Source organism: Mustela lutreola, chromosome 11, assembly GCF_030435805.1.
Source record: "Mustela lutreola isolate mMusLut2 chromosome 11, mMusLut2.pri, whole genome shotgun sequence".
In the NCBI taxonomy this organism is placed as follows: domain Eukaryota; kingdom Metazoa; phylum Chordata; class Mammalia; order Carnivora; family Mustelidae; genus Mustela; species Mustela lutreola.
This window is the reverse complement of record NC_081300.1, coordinates 72,935,104-72,953,999: the sequence shown is the minus strand read 5'-3', so window position 1 is coordinate 72,953,999 and position 18,896 is coordinate 72,935,104. Positions and strand designations below refer to the sequence as shown.

The 18,896-nt window shown below is 49.4% G+C and overlaps 1 protein-coding gene across 5 annotated transcripts in view; it reads left to right on the top strand.

The window, feature by feature from the left end:
- Nucleotides 1-18,896, top strand: part of SEZ6L (seizure related 6 homolog like) — a 183,603-nt gene that overhangs the window by 124,436 nt on the left and 40,271 nt on the right. For all 5 annotated transcript variants that reach the window (XM_059140156.1, XM_059140155.1, XM_059140154.1 and 2 more), the window contains exons 6-9: nucleotides 859-1,024; nucleotides 3,039-3,205; nucleotides 3,610-3,804; nucleotides 5,510-5,648. In XM_059140156.1, the coding sequence (XP_058996139.1) occupies nucleotides 859-1,024; nucleotides 3,039-3,205; nucleotides 3,610-3,804; nucleotides 5,510-5,648 (667 nt within the window). The remainder of the gene's footprint in view (nucleotides 1-858; nucleotides 1,025-3,038; nucleotides 3,206-3,609; nucleotides 3,805-5,509; nucleotides 5,649-18,896) is intronic.

Below are 18,896 nucleotides of genomic sequence, written 5' to 3'. Positions count from 1 at the left end.
GCAGGCCTCAATCCCAGAACCCTGGGATCATGACCTGAGCTGAAGGCAGAGGCCTTAACTCACTGAGCCCCCCAGGTGCCCCTAAGAACATGATTTTTAATAGCATGTAAATGGAGTGCATTTATTTTACCGAAGAGCTGTGAGTGGATATGTGTGTGGCTTCTCGTTTTTCGCTTAGAAGCACATCAGCAGTGAACACATTCATTCATAAATCCTGGTGAAAATTTCCAGATCTTCCTTTTAGCATAAATTCCCAGAACTTTAATGACTAGGTCAGAGTTTGGGAACATACTTTCTAGATTTTTCTCCAAATTGCTCTCCTGAAAGGTCATAGCAATTTGCATTCTAACCAGTTATGAGTGAGACTGCCCATTTCCCACCACCTTTCCCATTGGCAAGTTATGGCTGCTTTTTACCTTGACCAATCAGGTGGATGAAAATAGAAAGCAATCTACATTTGCCTTTCTTTTGTTATGAGTGTGTCTGCATTTTTAGTGCTTACTAAATACTAAAAGCATGTGTCTTCTTTTGTGGACTGCCTATTTACATCCTTGATTACCATCTTATAGTGAAGAATTCAGGCACAGCCAGCACCATGGAAGAATCCTTAAATCACAGTTGTTCCTTAACATGAGGCACACAAAGGTCCAGGTGTGGGATGAGGTTTCCTACCAAGCAGGATGAATCTTGTCCAAGTCAAGAATCCTTTTACCGTGTCTCCCTCTTCCCATCATGTTGCCTCCCACTAAGGGGTAGGGGTGAGGATGTGTGTGTGTGTGTGTGTGTGTGTGTGTGTCTCTCTCTCTGTCCCTCTCTGCTCTCCTCTCATGGTCATCCCCTCCTATTTTCTGCCCCCAGCCCCTTGTGGAGGGGCTGTACACAACGCCACCATTGGCCGGGTCCTCTCCCCAAGTTACCCAGGAAACACCAACGGGAGCCAGTTCTGCGTGTGGACAATTGAAGCTCCGGAGGGCCAGAAGCTACACCTGCACTTCGAGAGGCTGTCATTGCATGAGAAGGACAGGTAAGCCTCTGAGGGCTTACCCAGCAGCCTCCTTCCTTCCCAGAGTGTTGGAATGTGGTGAGGGATCTAGAGTCTTGAAATGGCTCATGAAGGTCGAGAAAGGAAAGGCTGGGGAGGTTGGCAAGGATATTAGACACCATCTTCGACCTCCTCCTTTTACAGGTAAGGAAACTTGGACATACAGAGGGAAAGCGACTTGCCCCAGGGCATACATCAGGATAGGGGAAGAGGCCTGTTTCTCCTGCACATCCTTTTTTGCAGTTATCAATGAGGGAGTACTCGCTGAGCACCTTAGTCACATACTAAGCTCCATGGAGAACTGGAGAGCAGTAGCAAGACATGGTTTCCGGTTTGATAGGAAATTGATGTGGAAACACTATACTTGTACACAGGAAGGAGCTAGGGAGAAGTTACAAGGCAATACTTAACAAAAAGCATGTCTGTAAACTCTAAGTTATATCTATGGAATCTAGAATCTTAAAGCTTTCTTATTCTATGACTTTATCTAGAATATTCTTGAATGTTCTAGAAAAGTAAGACCTTAGCTGTTTAGACTTGTTGCCTTTGGTTGTGTCCCCTTGGAAATGGACATGGGGACAATGATGTTAGGGAAGGTCACTCATTTGGCAGCTAAACCTGGAAAGCAGTAGTAGAGGCATGGGACAGTGGGCAGGGAAGGGAAAGGAGTCAACACAGTGTGTGTGTTAATGAGCAGGTGACTGTGGGGGCAGCTGGGGCTCTATCTACTGGGAGCCTCTGGGATACTGTATTAAACATGCCTCAGCATGATCCTTTTGGAGGCGTGAGGGAGCTGGTGTATTTACTTGCCACAACCCCCTTGCCCAGCCATCATTGGATGAGAGATACTCCTGGACACACTATCTCCCCAGCACTGCCCACCACCCTTTGAGCTGGTTGAGCTGACTGGCAATCCAGGCCCTTGTCATCCTAACCACAGTGGACACATGGCAAAATGGACAAACTGGTGCTTCAACATTTATGCATTTTAGTAACATTAGAAATTCATCTAGGCAGCGTAAGAGAAACCCTTTTTATGAGTCCAAGTAAACACAGACGTGTGCGCACACACACCCCCACCCACACACACACCTCACAGGATTAAAAATGCCTGTTTATGACTCCATAAAAGGAGTTTGTCTAATTTGTATACTATTTATCTCCCTAGTTTTACATCATTCCTTTAAAAATACCAAGACTAGCAAAGTGTCAAGTATCAAATGGTTTAATAACAGTAAAAATGAATACCAACGTTTTGTGTAGCATATTTTCTTTGTCAGGGCACTTGATCCTGTCATATTCTCAACCTGCAAGATAGGTAAGAGAGATGTTATAATCCTTCCTTTCACGGCTATGGAAACTGAGGCCCAAGATGTGCTGAGACCTACGTACACCCAATTGGTGGAGAATTGGGAAGTAAAAATCAGGACTCCTTTTAGGATATTAGAATAAAAAACAGAGCCTGTTAGGAGTCAAATGCTTAATAAACTTGGCTCATATAACTCCCCCTTCCTGGGCACGTTATGCACATGGCCTCTAATTCCTACACGCTGATGTGGATGGGTGTGATTGCATCCATTTTACAGATGAAGAAACAGAGGCTCAGTGATGTGAAGTGTCCATGTCCAAAGTCACACAGCTCGGAAGGTTATAGCTTTGGGATTCTGGCTGTCTGACTACCACTCTTTCAGCCTATTGATCTCTTTTTCTCAATTAGTAATAGTAATTAGTATACATTAATTAGTCTGGTTCATCATATCACACACATCATTTTTCCTGTGATTTCAGAACCCATCCATGAGTCTAGGACAAGCATTCTACAAGAGAGGAAACGGGTCGCATAAGGTGGAGCAGCTTGTCCAGACAAGTCAGGGGGTAAAGTCGGGATCTGTGTCTGGAAATGAGGCTTCAGAGGGGGTGTTCATTGCACATACCTCCCGTTGCCATGGTGTGTAGCTGACCTCCTGTCCTCTTCCCTCCCTGCTCCTCCCGCCAGGATGATGGTCTACAGTGGCCTGATCAACAAGTCTGCTCTTCTCTATGACTCCCTCCAAACTGAGAATGTCCCCTTTGAGGGTCTGCTGAGTGAGGGCAACAGCATCCGCATTGAGTTCACATCTGACCAGGCGCGAGCAGCCTCAGCTTTCAACATCCGGTTCGAGGGTGAGGGTCCCTGGGGTCCTCCACCATACTGGGGGATGGCGTGGGCGAGGAAGAAGCATGACAGAGCTGGGCTGGGTCCTGGGAGCTAGAAATCTGACGTGCTAAGGGCAAGGGAGACCCAATGGTCAGACTGACTCTTTGACTTCCAAAGTTAGACTCTGCAGGGTTGGGAGGGCAGGGGTTTATATTCCCATTTTAGAGAAGAAAATATTGAGTCCCAAAAAGCAAAGTGAATGGTCCAGGAGCCCTAAGCAGATCAGCTGGAATTGAAACATGGGAGCTGGTGTCCATTTTCCTTGGAGTTTCCCTAAACAGCAGGAGGGGTCCCATCTTCTGAGATCCAGCACTATGAGGAACCCCTGCCTCATCTGCACTGCAAGCCCTCTTTTGTATCCCCACCCTAGCCTTTGAGAAAGGCCACTGTTATGAGCCCTACATTCAAAATGGGAATTTCACCACATCCGACCCAACCTACAACATCGGGACCATTGTGGAGTTCACGTGCGACCCTGGCCACTCTCTGGAGCAGGGTCCAGCCATTATTGAGTGCATCAATGTGCGGGACCCGTACTGGAATGACACAGAGCCCTTGTGCAGAGGTGAGTGGCCCCGCTGCCTTCTTTCTGAGGTGACACATGGACCTCCATCCCCTCAGATGAAAAGACCGAAGGTGCAGTCTAGAAGTATATGATAAATTTACATACCAATTTTAGCATTAGAACCCTTTCCAGGGCTCATATCTTTTGGGTCAGATTTGCTGCTTGTCCTTGAGAAAAATTACAAAATTGATAAATTTTTAAAGGTGCCCTTTTCTCCAAGCACAGACCCCATAGTGCGTAATTTAGTGAAAAGATCTCTGCATAGATTTCAGCTCCTCTATACCCCCTTTCTATGTACTTTTGTGCAGTGCACAACCAACCCAACCAACATGGCATCCCTGAGTTTAATTAATAATGATAATGATATTAATAACAGGTACCAAGGGCTGCATTTGCATTATCTGATTTAATCCTCACTATGACCCTGTGAGGCACATAGTACTGAACCCATGTACAGGTGAGAAACCTGAAGCTGTGAAGTGATATTTCTTTTTTTTTTTTTTCCCAGAAAAACAGTATTCATTATTTTTTCACCACACCCAGTGCTCTGTGCAATCCATGCCCTCTATAATACCCACCACCTGGTACCCCAACCTCCCACACCCTCGCCACTTCAAACCCCTCAGATTGTTTTTCAGAGTCCATAGTCTCAGTCTGTTCTTAGAAGTGATATTTCTAAGAACAAACTGAGGGTAACTGGTACAGGTAGAAATGAAACTCAGGTCTCTCTGTTCTCAGAGACCTGTGTTCTGAGCCCCTATGGACAACATTGGCTGGGCAGAACTCTCATCTCCACGAGATCCCACTGCCTTGCCCTGCCTTGTCTCTCTTCCCATATTCAAGGCCTCAGAGCCCCCTTGAGCCTGGCTGCACTTGGAGCATGTGGCGTAATGAAGAGAGCCCTGGCTCCTGGCCGCTGCTGCCTGGATGGCGGTTGGCATGAAATCACAGCTTCATCGTGGTGAGGGATTGATCCCTGTATTAAATGTGCTGGTTTAACAGAGCGGAATTTATTGGTGCTCTGGCCTCTGCCACATTGAGAACTTTCCAAAGTGGTAAAGAGAGTGGAATTTAAAGAGCCAGGCTCCAGGCACAGCCACATCTCTACTTCCAGCTCAGAGCTGGGCTCTCTGGCAGTAATGTTAACTTAGAAGTATTGAGCCTTTACCTTGGGTCAGGTGTTTGGCTGTATTTAACCCCCATGAGCTCAATCAAGCTCCAGAATAACCCAGTGGAGCCAGTGAGCAGTGGCGTTACTATAGCTTATTGGAGCTTTATGGAGGGAGGGAACCGCAACTCCAAAAAGTTGCGTGCCTTGTCATTGAGTCTGTGGGGGCAGAGGCAAGGCTCAGACCCAGATCCACCGAATGGAATGTAGCATCTGTTAGCCACTACTCACCCTGCCCGAGAATAAGGCTGCTGCGGAATCACCCAGAACGTTGAGCTCTGTCCTTGATCCTGAAAGAAGCACAGCGCCCTTAGCCCCACCTTCATCAACCATCAGCTAAAGGAGGCAGGCAGCCTGCCCTAACTTAGTCATCCTAAACACATGCACGGACTGCCTGAGGGGCAGACACCTGTTCTGGGTACATGGCGAGCCGTGACTGTCTGACTTCATAGCTCGAGCTCTTAACCGCTATACCCTACTGGCTTCTGTATGAATAACATGCGTCTGTCTCTGTCTGCTTGTATCTCTCTTCTGCAGCCATGTGTGGTGGGGAACTCTCTGCCGTGGCCGGGGTGGTGCTGTCCCCAAACTGGCCAGAGCCATATGTGGAAGGTGAAGATTGTATCTGGAAGATTCACGTAGGGGAGGAGAAACGGATCTTCTTAGATATCCAGTTGTGAGTGTTTCTGATGGGGGGCCTCCAGTCCAGCCCAACTGGGGAACAGATAGCTCCTGCTTTGTTCTTTGAGCCAGTGTTAATGAAGCATCAGCTAGTTGTCAGGGACTGCATGCAAAGAGCTGGAGTCCCAGCAGTGGGAGAAACGACAGCATCACACACAGAGACAGGGTCCCTAGCCTCCAGACATTCTGTCTTCAAAGGAAGCAGACATTAAAGGCAGAAATGCACCCACAATGGCACACCGTAAATTTGGTGAGCAATGTAAGAATACATGAATGGTGCCATGAGATCCTATAGTGGGGATGTGATATAAAGAGGAAGGTCAGAAAAGCCTTCCCTGAGGATCCGATGCTAAAACTCGGAACTAACGAGTGTGTTACTGTAAATACATCTGAAAGGAACAGAATATGCAAAGGCCCTGTGGCAAGTACAGTATTTGCAAAGGACTGAACAGCCAGTGTGGTCGGGAAGAGGGGCGAGGTATAACATGTACCGTCTGTATTGTAGCAGGTTGTTTTCTTATCTGTCCTCTCAACTAGACCTGAAGGTCCTTATAGTCAGAGCTTTCTCTGATTTATCTCTCACCTGGGATCTAACATAGAGCTTGCCACAGAGTAGGCACTCAGGAGACCAATGCTGCATGAACTGCTGTAATGGATGGTGTTACATGTCTGTGTGGCTGTTTGCTGTACTCAGTGGGGGTGTCTATGAGATGCTCTATCCAGAACTGTCCCTCTGCTGAAATCCCCAGGGATGAGGAAAAGCAGACAGAGACAGATGGTCATGTCTAGAGAAGCAGAAGAAAAGGCTTCCAGGCAGACCCAGACACTGTGCCTTGGACGGTGGAGGGCAGGGGGGGAATGCCAAGTTCTGAAGGGTTTCTCTGGAGGCAGCCAGGGCCTGGGGAGTGGGGGAGGGTGTTATTCCCCTCTAGCCTGAAGTAGAAACCCAGTGGGCTGGGAAGCAAGACCCAGGCTGCCTTGCTCTGCAGAGGAGAGGAGTTTTCTGCAAAATTATGCTAAAATTTTGAAGTTGTCCCTTAGATCCTAGGGAGGTGTCTTTGGAGGCTGTCCCAGGATCTTCTGCTCTAGATGAATCGAAGATTCACAGACCTTTTCCAGTTGCCCCTTGCGGACTTGGGGCCAGGCCAACCTGGGTCAGAATCGCATCCCCATCTCTCCCCAGCTGTTTCCTTTGGGCTTCTTTCTGGTTTGGGTTTTGTTCATCGGTGATGAAGCTCTTGGAATATCAATGTTTTGTGGCTGCTGGAGGCAGCTTGTAAGCATCCCTTGCTCATTCCTACCCTCACTCACTTGTTGGTGGGTGCTCACTCCTTCCTTCTGCTCTTACCTCTGACTTCTAGAGTCTGGTATGAAGCACTCATTCAAGATTCAACTACTCAAGATGTAGTATCTAAGTTGTCTACTATGAGCCAAGCCCAGACGTAGGCACTGGAAAGGCTCTGGCAGCTGTCCCTTGGGCAGTGAAGTCTATATTGGAGCAGAGCTGGTTGGATGATCTCTATTAGCTCTGAGGGAAAAAAATATATATACATATATGCCAACTGTGTGCAAGCACTAAGCTAGTCTCTGGTGGTCCAGTTGTGAGAAAAAAAGAACCATCTATGTCCTCACTGTGTAATGGGTGAGGCAGACATAAAACTATATGCGGTGTGGTGAAAGCAGTGATAGGGACGATGCCTGAGTGAAATCAAGGAGGGCTTCGAGGAGGAAGGGACTTCTGATCTGGGATGAAAGAGAATATAGTCAATGATGAGTGGAAGGGAGGTGTGTCTCAGACAGTGAGAACGGAATGTGCAAAGCCTGGAAATGAGAAAGAGGGTGGCCTGCTTAGTGACTTCAAAGAAGTTCAAGGTGGCTGGGGCATGGAGATTAGGTAGGGTTTATGGAGGGAAAGGGTCCAAGACCTGACATCTTCTTAGGTGAAGCTTCAAATAGAACACTCCTTTCTAAAGCTATTCCCTCTAGGAAGATTTCTGTGGCTCCCTACCGCCCTCATGGTAAATATGATCACATGGGCCTGGCTTATGAGCCCCTCTCCACCAGAAGCCCCCAGCAAGCCACTTCAATCTTCAGCCCGGAGAAGGAGAAACCAACTCCTGGTATCCTGGCTTCTCTTGCAGGTCCTCCCAGCCCCATGCCCCCAGAAATTGTCTGTGCTCCCCACTTCTGCTGCACTCTGTGACCTTCTTCTTGCCGCATGTCCCCCCAGAGCATGGTTCTGCTTCACTGAAAATGGCCCACGTCTCCCCTTGGTGACGCAGGGCTGGATGAGGAAACAAGAAAACGGGAGCCCTTGCTTTCACTCTCTCTAGGCACCAAATACTCAATTAACCTTCTGCTTGACACTAGATGGGGGTTTATTTGCACGGCAGAACACGCAATGGAACCGTCGGTCCTGAGCAGTTAGGTTCCTCAAAGCTGGGCAGCCACTGGCACATGCATCAGGAAGGGACCCCTTGTCGGGATGGGGGGAAGACGTTCTCTCTTCTGATCATCCTGGCAACCCCAGGTATGAGGGTTGAGGGTTGCTGGGGAGAGAGGAGGCTCTACTTCCCTCCTCTGTGCCATGCCAAGGATCCCTGAGCAGCCCAGATCCGGCACCAAGCCTCTTTGGGCTTCACGTTCCTCCTCTGTGAAGCAGTGGGCTGCCTTGAACTAAGAGAGTGCAGACTCAGACTCACGGAGGCCCAGGGGAGTAAGGGACAGTGGGAACTGGGGCCAGCGTGGGGTGATGTGGAGGGAGGGATCTGGGATGGAGGGGGTAGTGCATCCCCCCATCAAATCATTTAAATTTGCTTTTTTTTTTTTTTTTTTTTTAGAATAATGCCTTGCCCCCCGCAAAAAAAAATATTGTGTCTGCTGTTTGGGTCCAAACTCGAGGGGCCACATGTTTGTAAGCCTTGGTCTAGAAGGGGATAAAGGTTCTTTCTCATTGCCATGATATAGAGAGCGATTTTCATCACTGAGTGTTTCCTGTTTGCAAAGTGCTTTTACAGACACAGATTTATTCCCTCCGCAGAGTAGTCCTGTGGGGGTAATACAGCTACTCTATTCAACTCGTATTCCCTGCCTACTGACCTCTTTAGTTGGTTGCCTAAAAGGCCTCCTGAACAGAGGGTACCTGAAGTTAAGCCCCTGATTTCCCTTCTGCAAACCCATTTCACCCCACCAGCCCATCTCAGGAAGGAGTCCCCTTCTGCCAGCTGCTCAGGACAAAAAGACTCAGGATTGTTCTAGACTAGTAGAATGGGTGCGTGTCCAACAATTGGCTTTCTTGGCAGCAGGGTGGGGAGAAACACCCTGATTCGTGGCATTTGTTGATTTCTGCAGCATAAATACTCCCACCATGGCCCATTTCAAGCTACTAACACAGTGCCAACAGGATCACTAGATGCCCGGACATTTAACAACTGACTCCTGAGCCAGAGTGAGCTGTGGGTCCCAGCACACTCACTGTGAATTGGGTTCTTCTCTTTCTCGCACTCCCTGTCTGTAGAGTCCTCAGTACCTCCTCCTGATTCTAGAATTCAAGAAACTTCAAGAGCCAGAAGATGCCCAGAGTCTAAGTGTGTGTCCTCCCCACCACTGCCATCATGGCCCATGTCTCGTCCCAAGATTGTTCCAGAAGCATCCTGCCTGGTCTCACTGCTCCTGCTTTTGTCCCCTTTGGAGCTATTTGTAACCCACCACCCTAAGTGATCCTGTTAAAACCCAAGGCAGGTCTCACCACGCTGCTTCAAAGCCTACAGTAGTTCTAGCTTTTACCTAGAGCAAAAGCCAGAGTTCTTACAAAAGATCCCATGTGACCTATCCCTCATCATGTCTTGTGTTTCTCTGCTTTCCACTCCTCGTTCTCTCCATTTGGCCACACTGGCCTCCTTGTGCCACAAACATACCCCAGGGCCTTTGCACTGGCTGTCTCTTCTTACCTCCTCCAACCCCAGGATGCTCTTCCCTGAATATCCTGCATGGCTCACTCCCTAGTTCTTGCAGGTCTCTGCCCCCAAATTACTCAGAGGACTAAGATGTCCCCCAATACCCTGATCTAAATCAGCCTCTCTCTCATTCTTTTTTTTTTTTTTTTAAGATTTTATTTTTCAGCAACCTCGACTCCCAACATGGGGCCCAAACTCACAAGCCCTGAGATCAAGAGTCACATGCTCCACTGACTTAACCAGCCACGTGCCCCAGCATCTTTGTCATTCTTGATAGTCTTACCTTGCTTCCCATTTCCCGGTAGCACCTTGTACCACCCACCGTACCACGTATTGTTAAATTTTTGAACCTGTCACCCCCTACACCAACAATGTCACATCCATGAGAATAGAGGGATTTGTTTTCCTATTTGATTCTCTGCTAGTATGTAGATCCAAGGCCTGGCCACATAGTAGGTGCTCAATAAAATAAGGGTCCATGAAGTCAAGACATCTTATCATGGCCATCTTATCAAAGCCAGAATGTGATCCCCAGTTCATGTCCAGCTGCCTCCAATGCACAAGAAGGGGAGAAAAGTTCGGAAAAATATGGAAAGACCATCAAGATGTGGCCTTCTTTTATTGCTAAGTCTACATTTATTACATGACCAGCAATGTTAAGAAACAAGATTTTGGTTACAAGCTATCAAGTAAAATAGTGGGAAGACCCCCAAAAGAAGGTTTAATAGAATGATAGCATCAAAGGATTTGCCATCATAGACTTAGAAACAGAATCTAGAGTGAGTTTTCTGAGGACCCCCAACTCCGTGGTGGCCAAATCCACCAGTAGAGTTTGGGGACCAAGTGGGGTGGGGTGTGCGGAGGCTGGACCGTCCTTCTGGGTGATCAGATGCTATGCCAAGCAGAAGGTGATGGTGGGACCACAGACAGTGGGGCTCTGAGTGGGGGCTGTGAGGGAGGCTCCTTCCACATGGGCACACAGCCAGCATCATCCCAACACCTTAGGTCTTGAAGCGACATCAAAATCAATTCAGTCCAGCTTCAGTCATCATGGATATGCTGTCATTTTTCTCATTGAGCAAGTTCTGTGTGATTCTACATGAATTTCTTGAGTGTCCGCTGCAGAGGGTCGGGCGGCTCCCACTGGGCCCGGCAGGGAGCAGGAAGGGTGTGGCCCTGGGCTAGGGGGCATGGCGCACATAGCAGCAAATACAGAGGCCCTCGAAGCCCGGAGTGAGGAGGGGGAGCCTGGTAGACGATGCGAAAGAAAGCTTTCCAGGGAAAGCAGCATCTTTCTCAGCAAACAGCCCTGTCTGTGTCTGGACGCGGGCCTAGTCGTACATTTGGCTTTGAAGGAAACGGGGTGTCTCGGGCATCTAATCCCCACCAGCCCTTGAAAGGAGCCACAGGAAGCCCCGTGTATCTGGAGCTCAGGGACGCGGGAGAGGCTGGCATCCATGAGGAGGGACCTACTGGTGGTGACAGAATCAGGCGGGGCCTTGAAGGCCACGGTCGAAAGTCTGCACTCGCCCAAACTGGGCAGCAGGGGAAGGGCTTTAAGCCGTTAAAGGGGATTAAAGCTTTGCAGAGGGGAGCCGAGTCCTGCGGTCAGCCGCCTCGGGCTCTCCCCGGCAAACTCTGGCACGCGCCTGGCAGCGTGGCATCTGGACCTGGCACCCCCTTCCTCCCACGGAGGGAGTGAAAATAGCATCTCACCAACCCCGGTTACGTGAGGCCCGAGAGCTGCTGGGTTTAATTTATCTTGCTTGGTTTCCGCTGACAGTTTTAGTAAACCAATTTGGGTTTGATAGTAAAAATAATTCTGTCCTCAGGGCCCCTCACACCGCCTAAGTGCTTGCAATTGTTACTTATCGCCTTGGTGAAAGAGAAGGAGTTTGCGCCGTTGGCTGAGCGGGGTAGGTGGCCCCTAGTAGGTGTTGAGCACAGTCTGCTGAGTCATGAGGACGTAAACCACGTAAACCACGCGTGGCAGGCGGGACGGGACTTTTCTCTGCCTCTTTTATGGGGCGGGCCTGTTGGTGCCATGGGCACTCACCTCTCCACTCCAGTGGGCCAGCATCTGTGAAGGGCCTACTGTGTGCCAGACCCCCACACACACAGCTGCATGCTTGAAGCCAATGAGCCATAGAGAGCACGATGAACGTTAGGACGCATTATTATACAGCGATCGTAAAGGCATAGATTAGAGGTACAGGAGTAGAGAGCCTTACAGAAGGGAAGTTACCTGCATTAGAGAGAATGTATGCAAAGCAGGGAGCGTGGGGTCCTACTCGTCGCTGGCAAATTCATCAACAGAGACTCTGATTACCAGGAATCCTTATGAGATAGTATGACCTTATGAGATAGATAGTCGCCACACCCTGGGTTTGCAAATGATAGAGAACTTGTTAAGTGGCTTTCTGGGGTCACACGGCTAACAGAGGACTGAGCCAGTGTTCACAAACACACCATAGCCTCCATTTTTAGGGACTTGAACGGGCTTTCCGGGGTCCAGACTTATGTCTCCGTGATGCACCAGGGAGGTTTCCGGACCTCCAGAAACTCAAAGTTCAGGAAGAGAAGTAATGCCATAAAAAGACAGCCTTGGCCAGATGCAGGCTAGGTGGTATGGCTGGAGGGGTGAGGGGGAGGCAGGGAGCAGGACGCCCCATTAGCTCTTTGTCACAGAGAAGGTGACCTCCAAGCCAAATCTTGAAGAGTGTCAGTGGCCAAGCTGGAATGGAGGAAGGGCATTCCAGGAGGAATCCCCTGGGAGCAGGGCACTCAAGCCGTGACAATAGGGACCGTTAGACCCAAGTGGATGCCCAGAATTGCATCATTAATTAGAAATGTCTGCCTTGCATTATTGGAATTAGAGGGGGGAAGAGGGAGTGTAATCATAAAACAAGTCAGGACCCCCCCCAGGCTAAACCTCCTTCATACTCCAAATGCCTATTCCCCAACCCACTATGTACCTCTCAGCTCCATCGTCTTACCTAAAACACCACTGAGCAGGAGCCTTTTAAAACCTTAAGAATTTCTGAAATCTCTCTTTTTCTTCCTCCTTCTCCCTCTCTCTCTCAAGATAAAGCATAGAAAGGAAAATAAAAGAATTGAGTATTTATTGGTGAAACCATTGTAGAATGGAAGAGCTGAGAGGGGAAGTCACCTGCCTAGCGTCACACAGCAAGTCAGAGCTGGGACCTGAGAAACAACTTAAGCGTGGCTGCAGATGCTGAGCACAGTAGTCAGTCGCAGTCCTGAAAGTGCCACATGACAGGGAGACAGAACAGCTGCTAGAGTCCAAAAGGGGTACATTTAAATCGGGGCTCTGTTACCCCTACTAGCTCCGTGGCCTCGGTCAGGTGATGGCAGGTGGCTATTCCCCACCTGGCACACAGAAGATGCTCAACAGACATCTGTTGCATGAGATGATGAGCTTCTGACACAAACTCAGCAAATAACCACAGTCAACTCCACTTTCATCCCTTACTCTGTGCCACATTTTGTGCTCAGTACTTGGCATGCATCATTTCATTGATGATGACACCATATGAAAAATGTCTTACACTCACCCAGCCAGTTGCCTGTTTCCCCATATTAAATCATTTCACTCCTACCAGGACAGCTATGTGATGTCACTGAGGTTTCCCCATCCCTTCTTTCTTTCTTTCTTTCTTTTTTTTTAAGATTTCATTTATTTAGGAGTAAAAGAGACAGTGAAAGAGAAAGAAAGAATGAGCAGGGAGAGTGGCAGAAGGAGAGGGAGAAGCAGGCTCCCTACTGAGCAGGGAACCCGATGAGGGGCTCAATCCCAGGGCTCTGGGATCGTGACCTGAGCCGAAGGCAGCTGCTTAACTGACTCACTCAAGCACCCCCCACTTTTTTTTTTTTTCTAAAGATTTTATTTATTTATTTGAAAGGGAGAGTATGAGCTGGGGGAGGGGCACATAGACAAGCTGACTTCCTGCTGAGCAGGGAGCCCAACACATGGCTCCATCACAGGACCCTGAGATCATGACCTGAGTCAAAGGCAGATGCTTAACTGACTGAGCCATCTAAGTGCCCCATGGTCATCCCTTTTTTACTGATAAGGGAACAAAGGCTGAGAGAGGTAAAATTCCTTGAGGACACGGCTGGGGAGGGGTGGAATGGGTACTTGAACTCAAATCTCCTTGACCAAAGCCAGTGTTATAACCCCACAGTAAATAGTAATGAGTGCTCCATAGGGAGAAATGCCTTGCCCCATCTTACAGAAGAAGAAACTGAGGCTCAGAGAGGTGCTTCCCCCACCCTACCCACCCCCATTTCTGGGGACCTATTGCAACCATATATCTCTGGAAGAAAAAAGTGTCACCCTGCTCCATCCAGCTTGCTTTCTCTGACTCTGCTCCAGAGCCAAGCCCCAAATCTCTCCCTGTTTATGGGCCCAACACGGTTCTCTAACCAGAAAATAAAAGGACCTAATAACAAAGCCCAGTAACCGTATGATTGATAGCCATGGAATATTTCTCTTCAGCTACTGCCAACCTGTACTGTGCTAAGTTAATTCCGAGCCCTAAAAATTAAGTGCCTTATCCAGATACTACAGTCCTTAAAATAGGGATGTTGCTGCTTTGGGCTGCGAGAATTCAGCTTGAGATCCAGGCAAGAAAGAAGGGTCAGCAGTCAAGGGCAGCATTGACCCCAGGAGCACAGATATCCAGCAGAAAGCATGGGAGCAATGACCCCAGTAGAAATAAAAACCTTCAGTCCATTAGTGGAGGGAGATGGGATTTCCTCAGGGCCAAAAGTTGTAAGGAATCCAAGAACAGCCAAGTTCCCAGAGCCCAAATCCCATCCTGTTGCAGATAAAGAAACTGAGGCCTGGAAATGGGAAGAGTCTGTCCCAAGGTTACTCTGTCAGTCAGCTATTGCTGCCTAACAAATGACCCCCAAACTCAGCAGCATCAAACAGCAAGCTTGTATCATATCTTACGAGTATACAGGTCAGCAAGGCGGTTCTATTTTTGGCTGGCTTTTGTGGGCATCTCCGAGCAATGATGGGTTGGGTAGGTGGTTCTGTAAATTGTGGCTTGTCTTTCCTATGCATTTGGGGTGGGTTGGCCAGCAGAGGGCTGGGCAAGCCTAGGGATTGCTTCTCTGCTCCCTGCTCCTTCCTGCAACAGCTAGCTCAGGCTTCTTCCCCTGGTGGCTAGCCCAGGTTCCAAGAAGGTGAGAAGCAGAATGCAAGACCTCTTGAGCCTAGGAATTGGCTATGGCAAGTCACAGAGCAAGGGTCAGCCCACATCAGAGGGTGGAGAAACACTCCACCTCTTGACGGCAGGTGCCTTGAAGCCTTGCTGCAAAGAGCATGAATACAGGGAGGGACAGAGCTTTGAAATCATGTTTGCACTCAAGCCGCCTCTGCCAGGGAAGAGTGGGGGTCAGACCTCAGGTCTCCCAGTTCCTCGTTCAAAGCTCCTAATGACATCACTGTGCACAGCAGCCCTATGGGTGGCCCTCACCATCCCCATTTTACAGAAGGAATCCAAAGCTCAGAGAGGTGAGAAACTGGCCTATGATCCCACCCCTAGGAAGTGAAGGAGATATGATTGGCACTTAGCTCCTGGTACCTAGAATTTATTTTTTTTTTTAAGATTTTATTTATTTATTTGAGGGAGGGTGGGAGGGAGGGGGGAGGCATGAGTGTGGAGGAGAGGGAGAAACAGGCTCCCCACAAGCAGGGAGCCCAACACAGGGATTGATCCCAGGACCCCAGGATCATGACCTGAGCTGAAGGCAGATGCTGAACCATCTGAGCCACCCAGGCGCCCCAAGGTACCTGGAATTTAGAAGGCTCTGAGAATGTTTCATTCTCTAAATGACGCCTCCAACATGTGGGAGAGAGGAAAAGGCCTTTGCTTGTGGTAGGAACTCTTGGGTTCATGTCTCCGCTCTTCCACTTACCGGCTGTGTGACTTTGGAAAAGCCATTCTACTTCTCTGAATCTCTAAATTCAGAGAATCTCTGAAAATTCAGAGAATTCAGAGAATCTCTAAATTCTTTAAAATGAGGATCATAATGGTACCCACTTTTTTGAGACTGAGAGGCTGAAACCCTTGGCAAGAAGCTGGTACATTACACACAGTGAATGACATAATTGGCAGCTCTGATGGGGATAATCATGGTGAATCCTTTCTCCTGGCAGGTACAGACACTGAACTCTGTTATGCAAACACACACACACACCCATGCACTCATAAGGATTAATGGACCCTGAGCTTGGCATTTGGTGTGACATTGAGGTATCAAGAGGGTTCATGGAAAAGTGCTACCCGGGCAGGCGTCCACCTGATTGCTCCCCCTCTCCGGGGATGAACATGGTCAGTGGTGGCATTTCCCACCACCTGCCTGTGTCCTTCCCCTCAGCCCCTCCATACTCTTCGCAGCCCTGGTGTTGGTGAGAGAAGCTGTGGGAGTGGACCCGCACCCCGTCCTGAGCTGGGCCGAGCGCCTTGCCGGTGCACGCCTAGGAGCTCAGGGCATTTGCATACAATTAAATCTGACACCCTGGGGAATGCAGCCACTTGTTTTATGAAGCCCTGACATGCGGTGGCCTTGCACACTTACTGTTCCGTGGGGTTTATTGAGGGCGCACGGTGGGGCTGCTTATGGCACTAGATCACCGAAGGCCTAAGGCCTGGCGATAACAACTTCCACGGATCAAGCCCTTACCTCAAGCCAGGCTCTCCGTGGGCAGGGTCCCTGGGTCAGCTTACTTAAATCTCAGAGCAACCAAGGAGTCCAAACAATGAGGTCCCCCATGTCACCGAGGAAGACAGAGATGCTCAGAGGGGCTCTTGGAGGCTGGCCAGCTGGGCGTGGGGTTCCAGAGTTGGGACCGAGCTGTCTGATGCTGAGCCCGTGGGCCACACCCCTTCTCGGCATGGAAGCAACATGATCCTGACAGCAGCCGGCAGCCCTTGAGAGTTCTGAGCGGGCCAGTGGCGCGGTCAGTGCTGCAGTGTGGACAGTGTGTGCAGCCGGTGGCCATGACCATGGTCCCCCGATGGCCGTGGCCGAGGGGAAGCCACTGGATGCCCGCCTGGCACCTCCCAGGAGAGCTCAGGTGAGCCCTCGGGGTTTTGTCTTGGAGGAGGCTTCCTGCGCACGGCCCACGCGCCCCCCGCCTGCACTGGCTTCCGTGGGGCACTGTGACAGCCCAGCCAGGCCACCACTGGCTCCGCGAGTGACGCCTTCTGTGTGTGTGCTGGGATGGGGATTCAGAATGACAGGGACACGTCCAGCAGCTGTCAGTTCCTGCTGGGGATAGCTCGGTAACATCTTCCTCCGGCCACGCAGAGCACGGGCCCCTACCACCTGTGTGTCTGTGTGTGAGTGTGTGCGCATGTGCATGGGCATCTGCCAGCCCTGAGTGCGTATACCACACACTTCATGTGCGTGTCATAACATGCACACCACACACACATACACTATAAGCACACACACACTGCACAGCATACACCACACACACCACATACACCATACACACACAGATACCACATACACATCCCACACACCACACACACACCATACACACTCACACACACAACGCACACCACACACACACCACACATACCATATACACACTGTGCACACACTGTACACACCATACACAAACCACACACAACACATACACACTGCACACACACCCACCACACACATCACACACACCATATACACACTGCATACCATATACCACCATACACCACGCACACATACACCATATACATTCACATACACCACACACACATCCCACACACCACACACACACCACACACACCACATATACACACACACTGTACACACACCACACATATACCACATACATACCACACACACCATACAGATGCCACACACATGCCACTTACACCATATACACATTGCACACTATATACACACCATACACACACCACACACAGCACACACACACCACATATACACACACACTATATACACACCACACACACACACCACATACATATCACACACACCATACAGATGCCACAGACATGCCATGTACACTCTACACACATGTACCATGCACACACCACACATACACACCACACAGAAACACACACACGACAAACACACATTCAAACACACGAACACACACACCAGAAATTGCAGTCCACCCCTAATTATGCTTTAATTATGCTTTAATGGTGGTCTCTCAGGGTCACCACTTGGGCCCTGATTTAGAGGTCCTAATGGAGAAGACCTCAGAGCCCACCCACTAATTTCATATATTTGGAGAAACTCCTATCCAGAAAGAGGAAGAGGTGTGGGTATCTCCACACAGGAAAGTCATGGCAGGGCCACAGATCTGTCAGTGGTCCCACTTAGGTCCCCAAAAGCCCAAGCTTCACCAACCTATGTCTGAGACCTGTCCCTGAACCCTACTGTGATGCCTTCATTGCTGCTGAAAGGGGAAGGGGGGAATGTTGGGTCCAGCCTTCCGAATAAAATGAAAGCGTGAGGCACGAGGAGATCGTAGCCATTGTTAATATATATATATTTTTTTACGGTTCAGGGATTCTGAGATTGTCACCTGGGGAAACTGAGGCCCAGGTTGGGTAAGAGACTCATCCATAGTCACAGAGCAGAGAAGTCGCAGAGAGGGTGGCTCTGGGAGCGATCTCCTGATACCGGGGCTTTGCTGCCACACTAGCCTACCTCTCTCCCTCATCCCTTTGCAGCACTGTATCATTCATTACAAATATTCATTTAAAGGCCAAAGATGGCCTTTCAATCAAATTCCTGGCCCTCATGGCCTCCTTTACTGCTCTCCACTGTATTATCCCCATCTTACAGGGGAGGACACTGAAGCTCGGGAGGTTAAGCCGCTTTCTTGGGTCACGCAGCTAGAAATCAGCACTTCGAGGGTTTGAACCAGAGCCCATTCTCTTGGCTCTGTCTCTCAAGATGGAGCAAGATCACCAAGCTTGTTAAGGACTGACTTTTTTCGTAGATGAAACAGCCAGGAGCTGGTGGGTTTTCTCCGGGTTCAGGAGGCTGGGTGTGAATTGTCTTGTCATTGATCTTGACAAAGCTTTGTGTGCAGCATTCAGAGATGGGCCACCCAGCCAACGATGTGGAAATGAGAAGCAGCTCAGTCCAGGAGTGGTCGCAGAGGAAAAGCATGTCCAGCACAGGAGTCTCATTCTTCTCTTTCTCTTTGGGGAGGAAAGGGGGAATTGGTGGAGACGGGGAGAAACCAGAGAAGAGAGGGAAGGTGGTGGAGA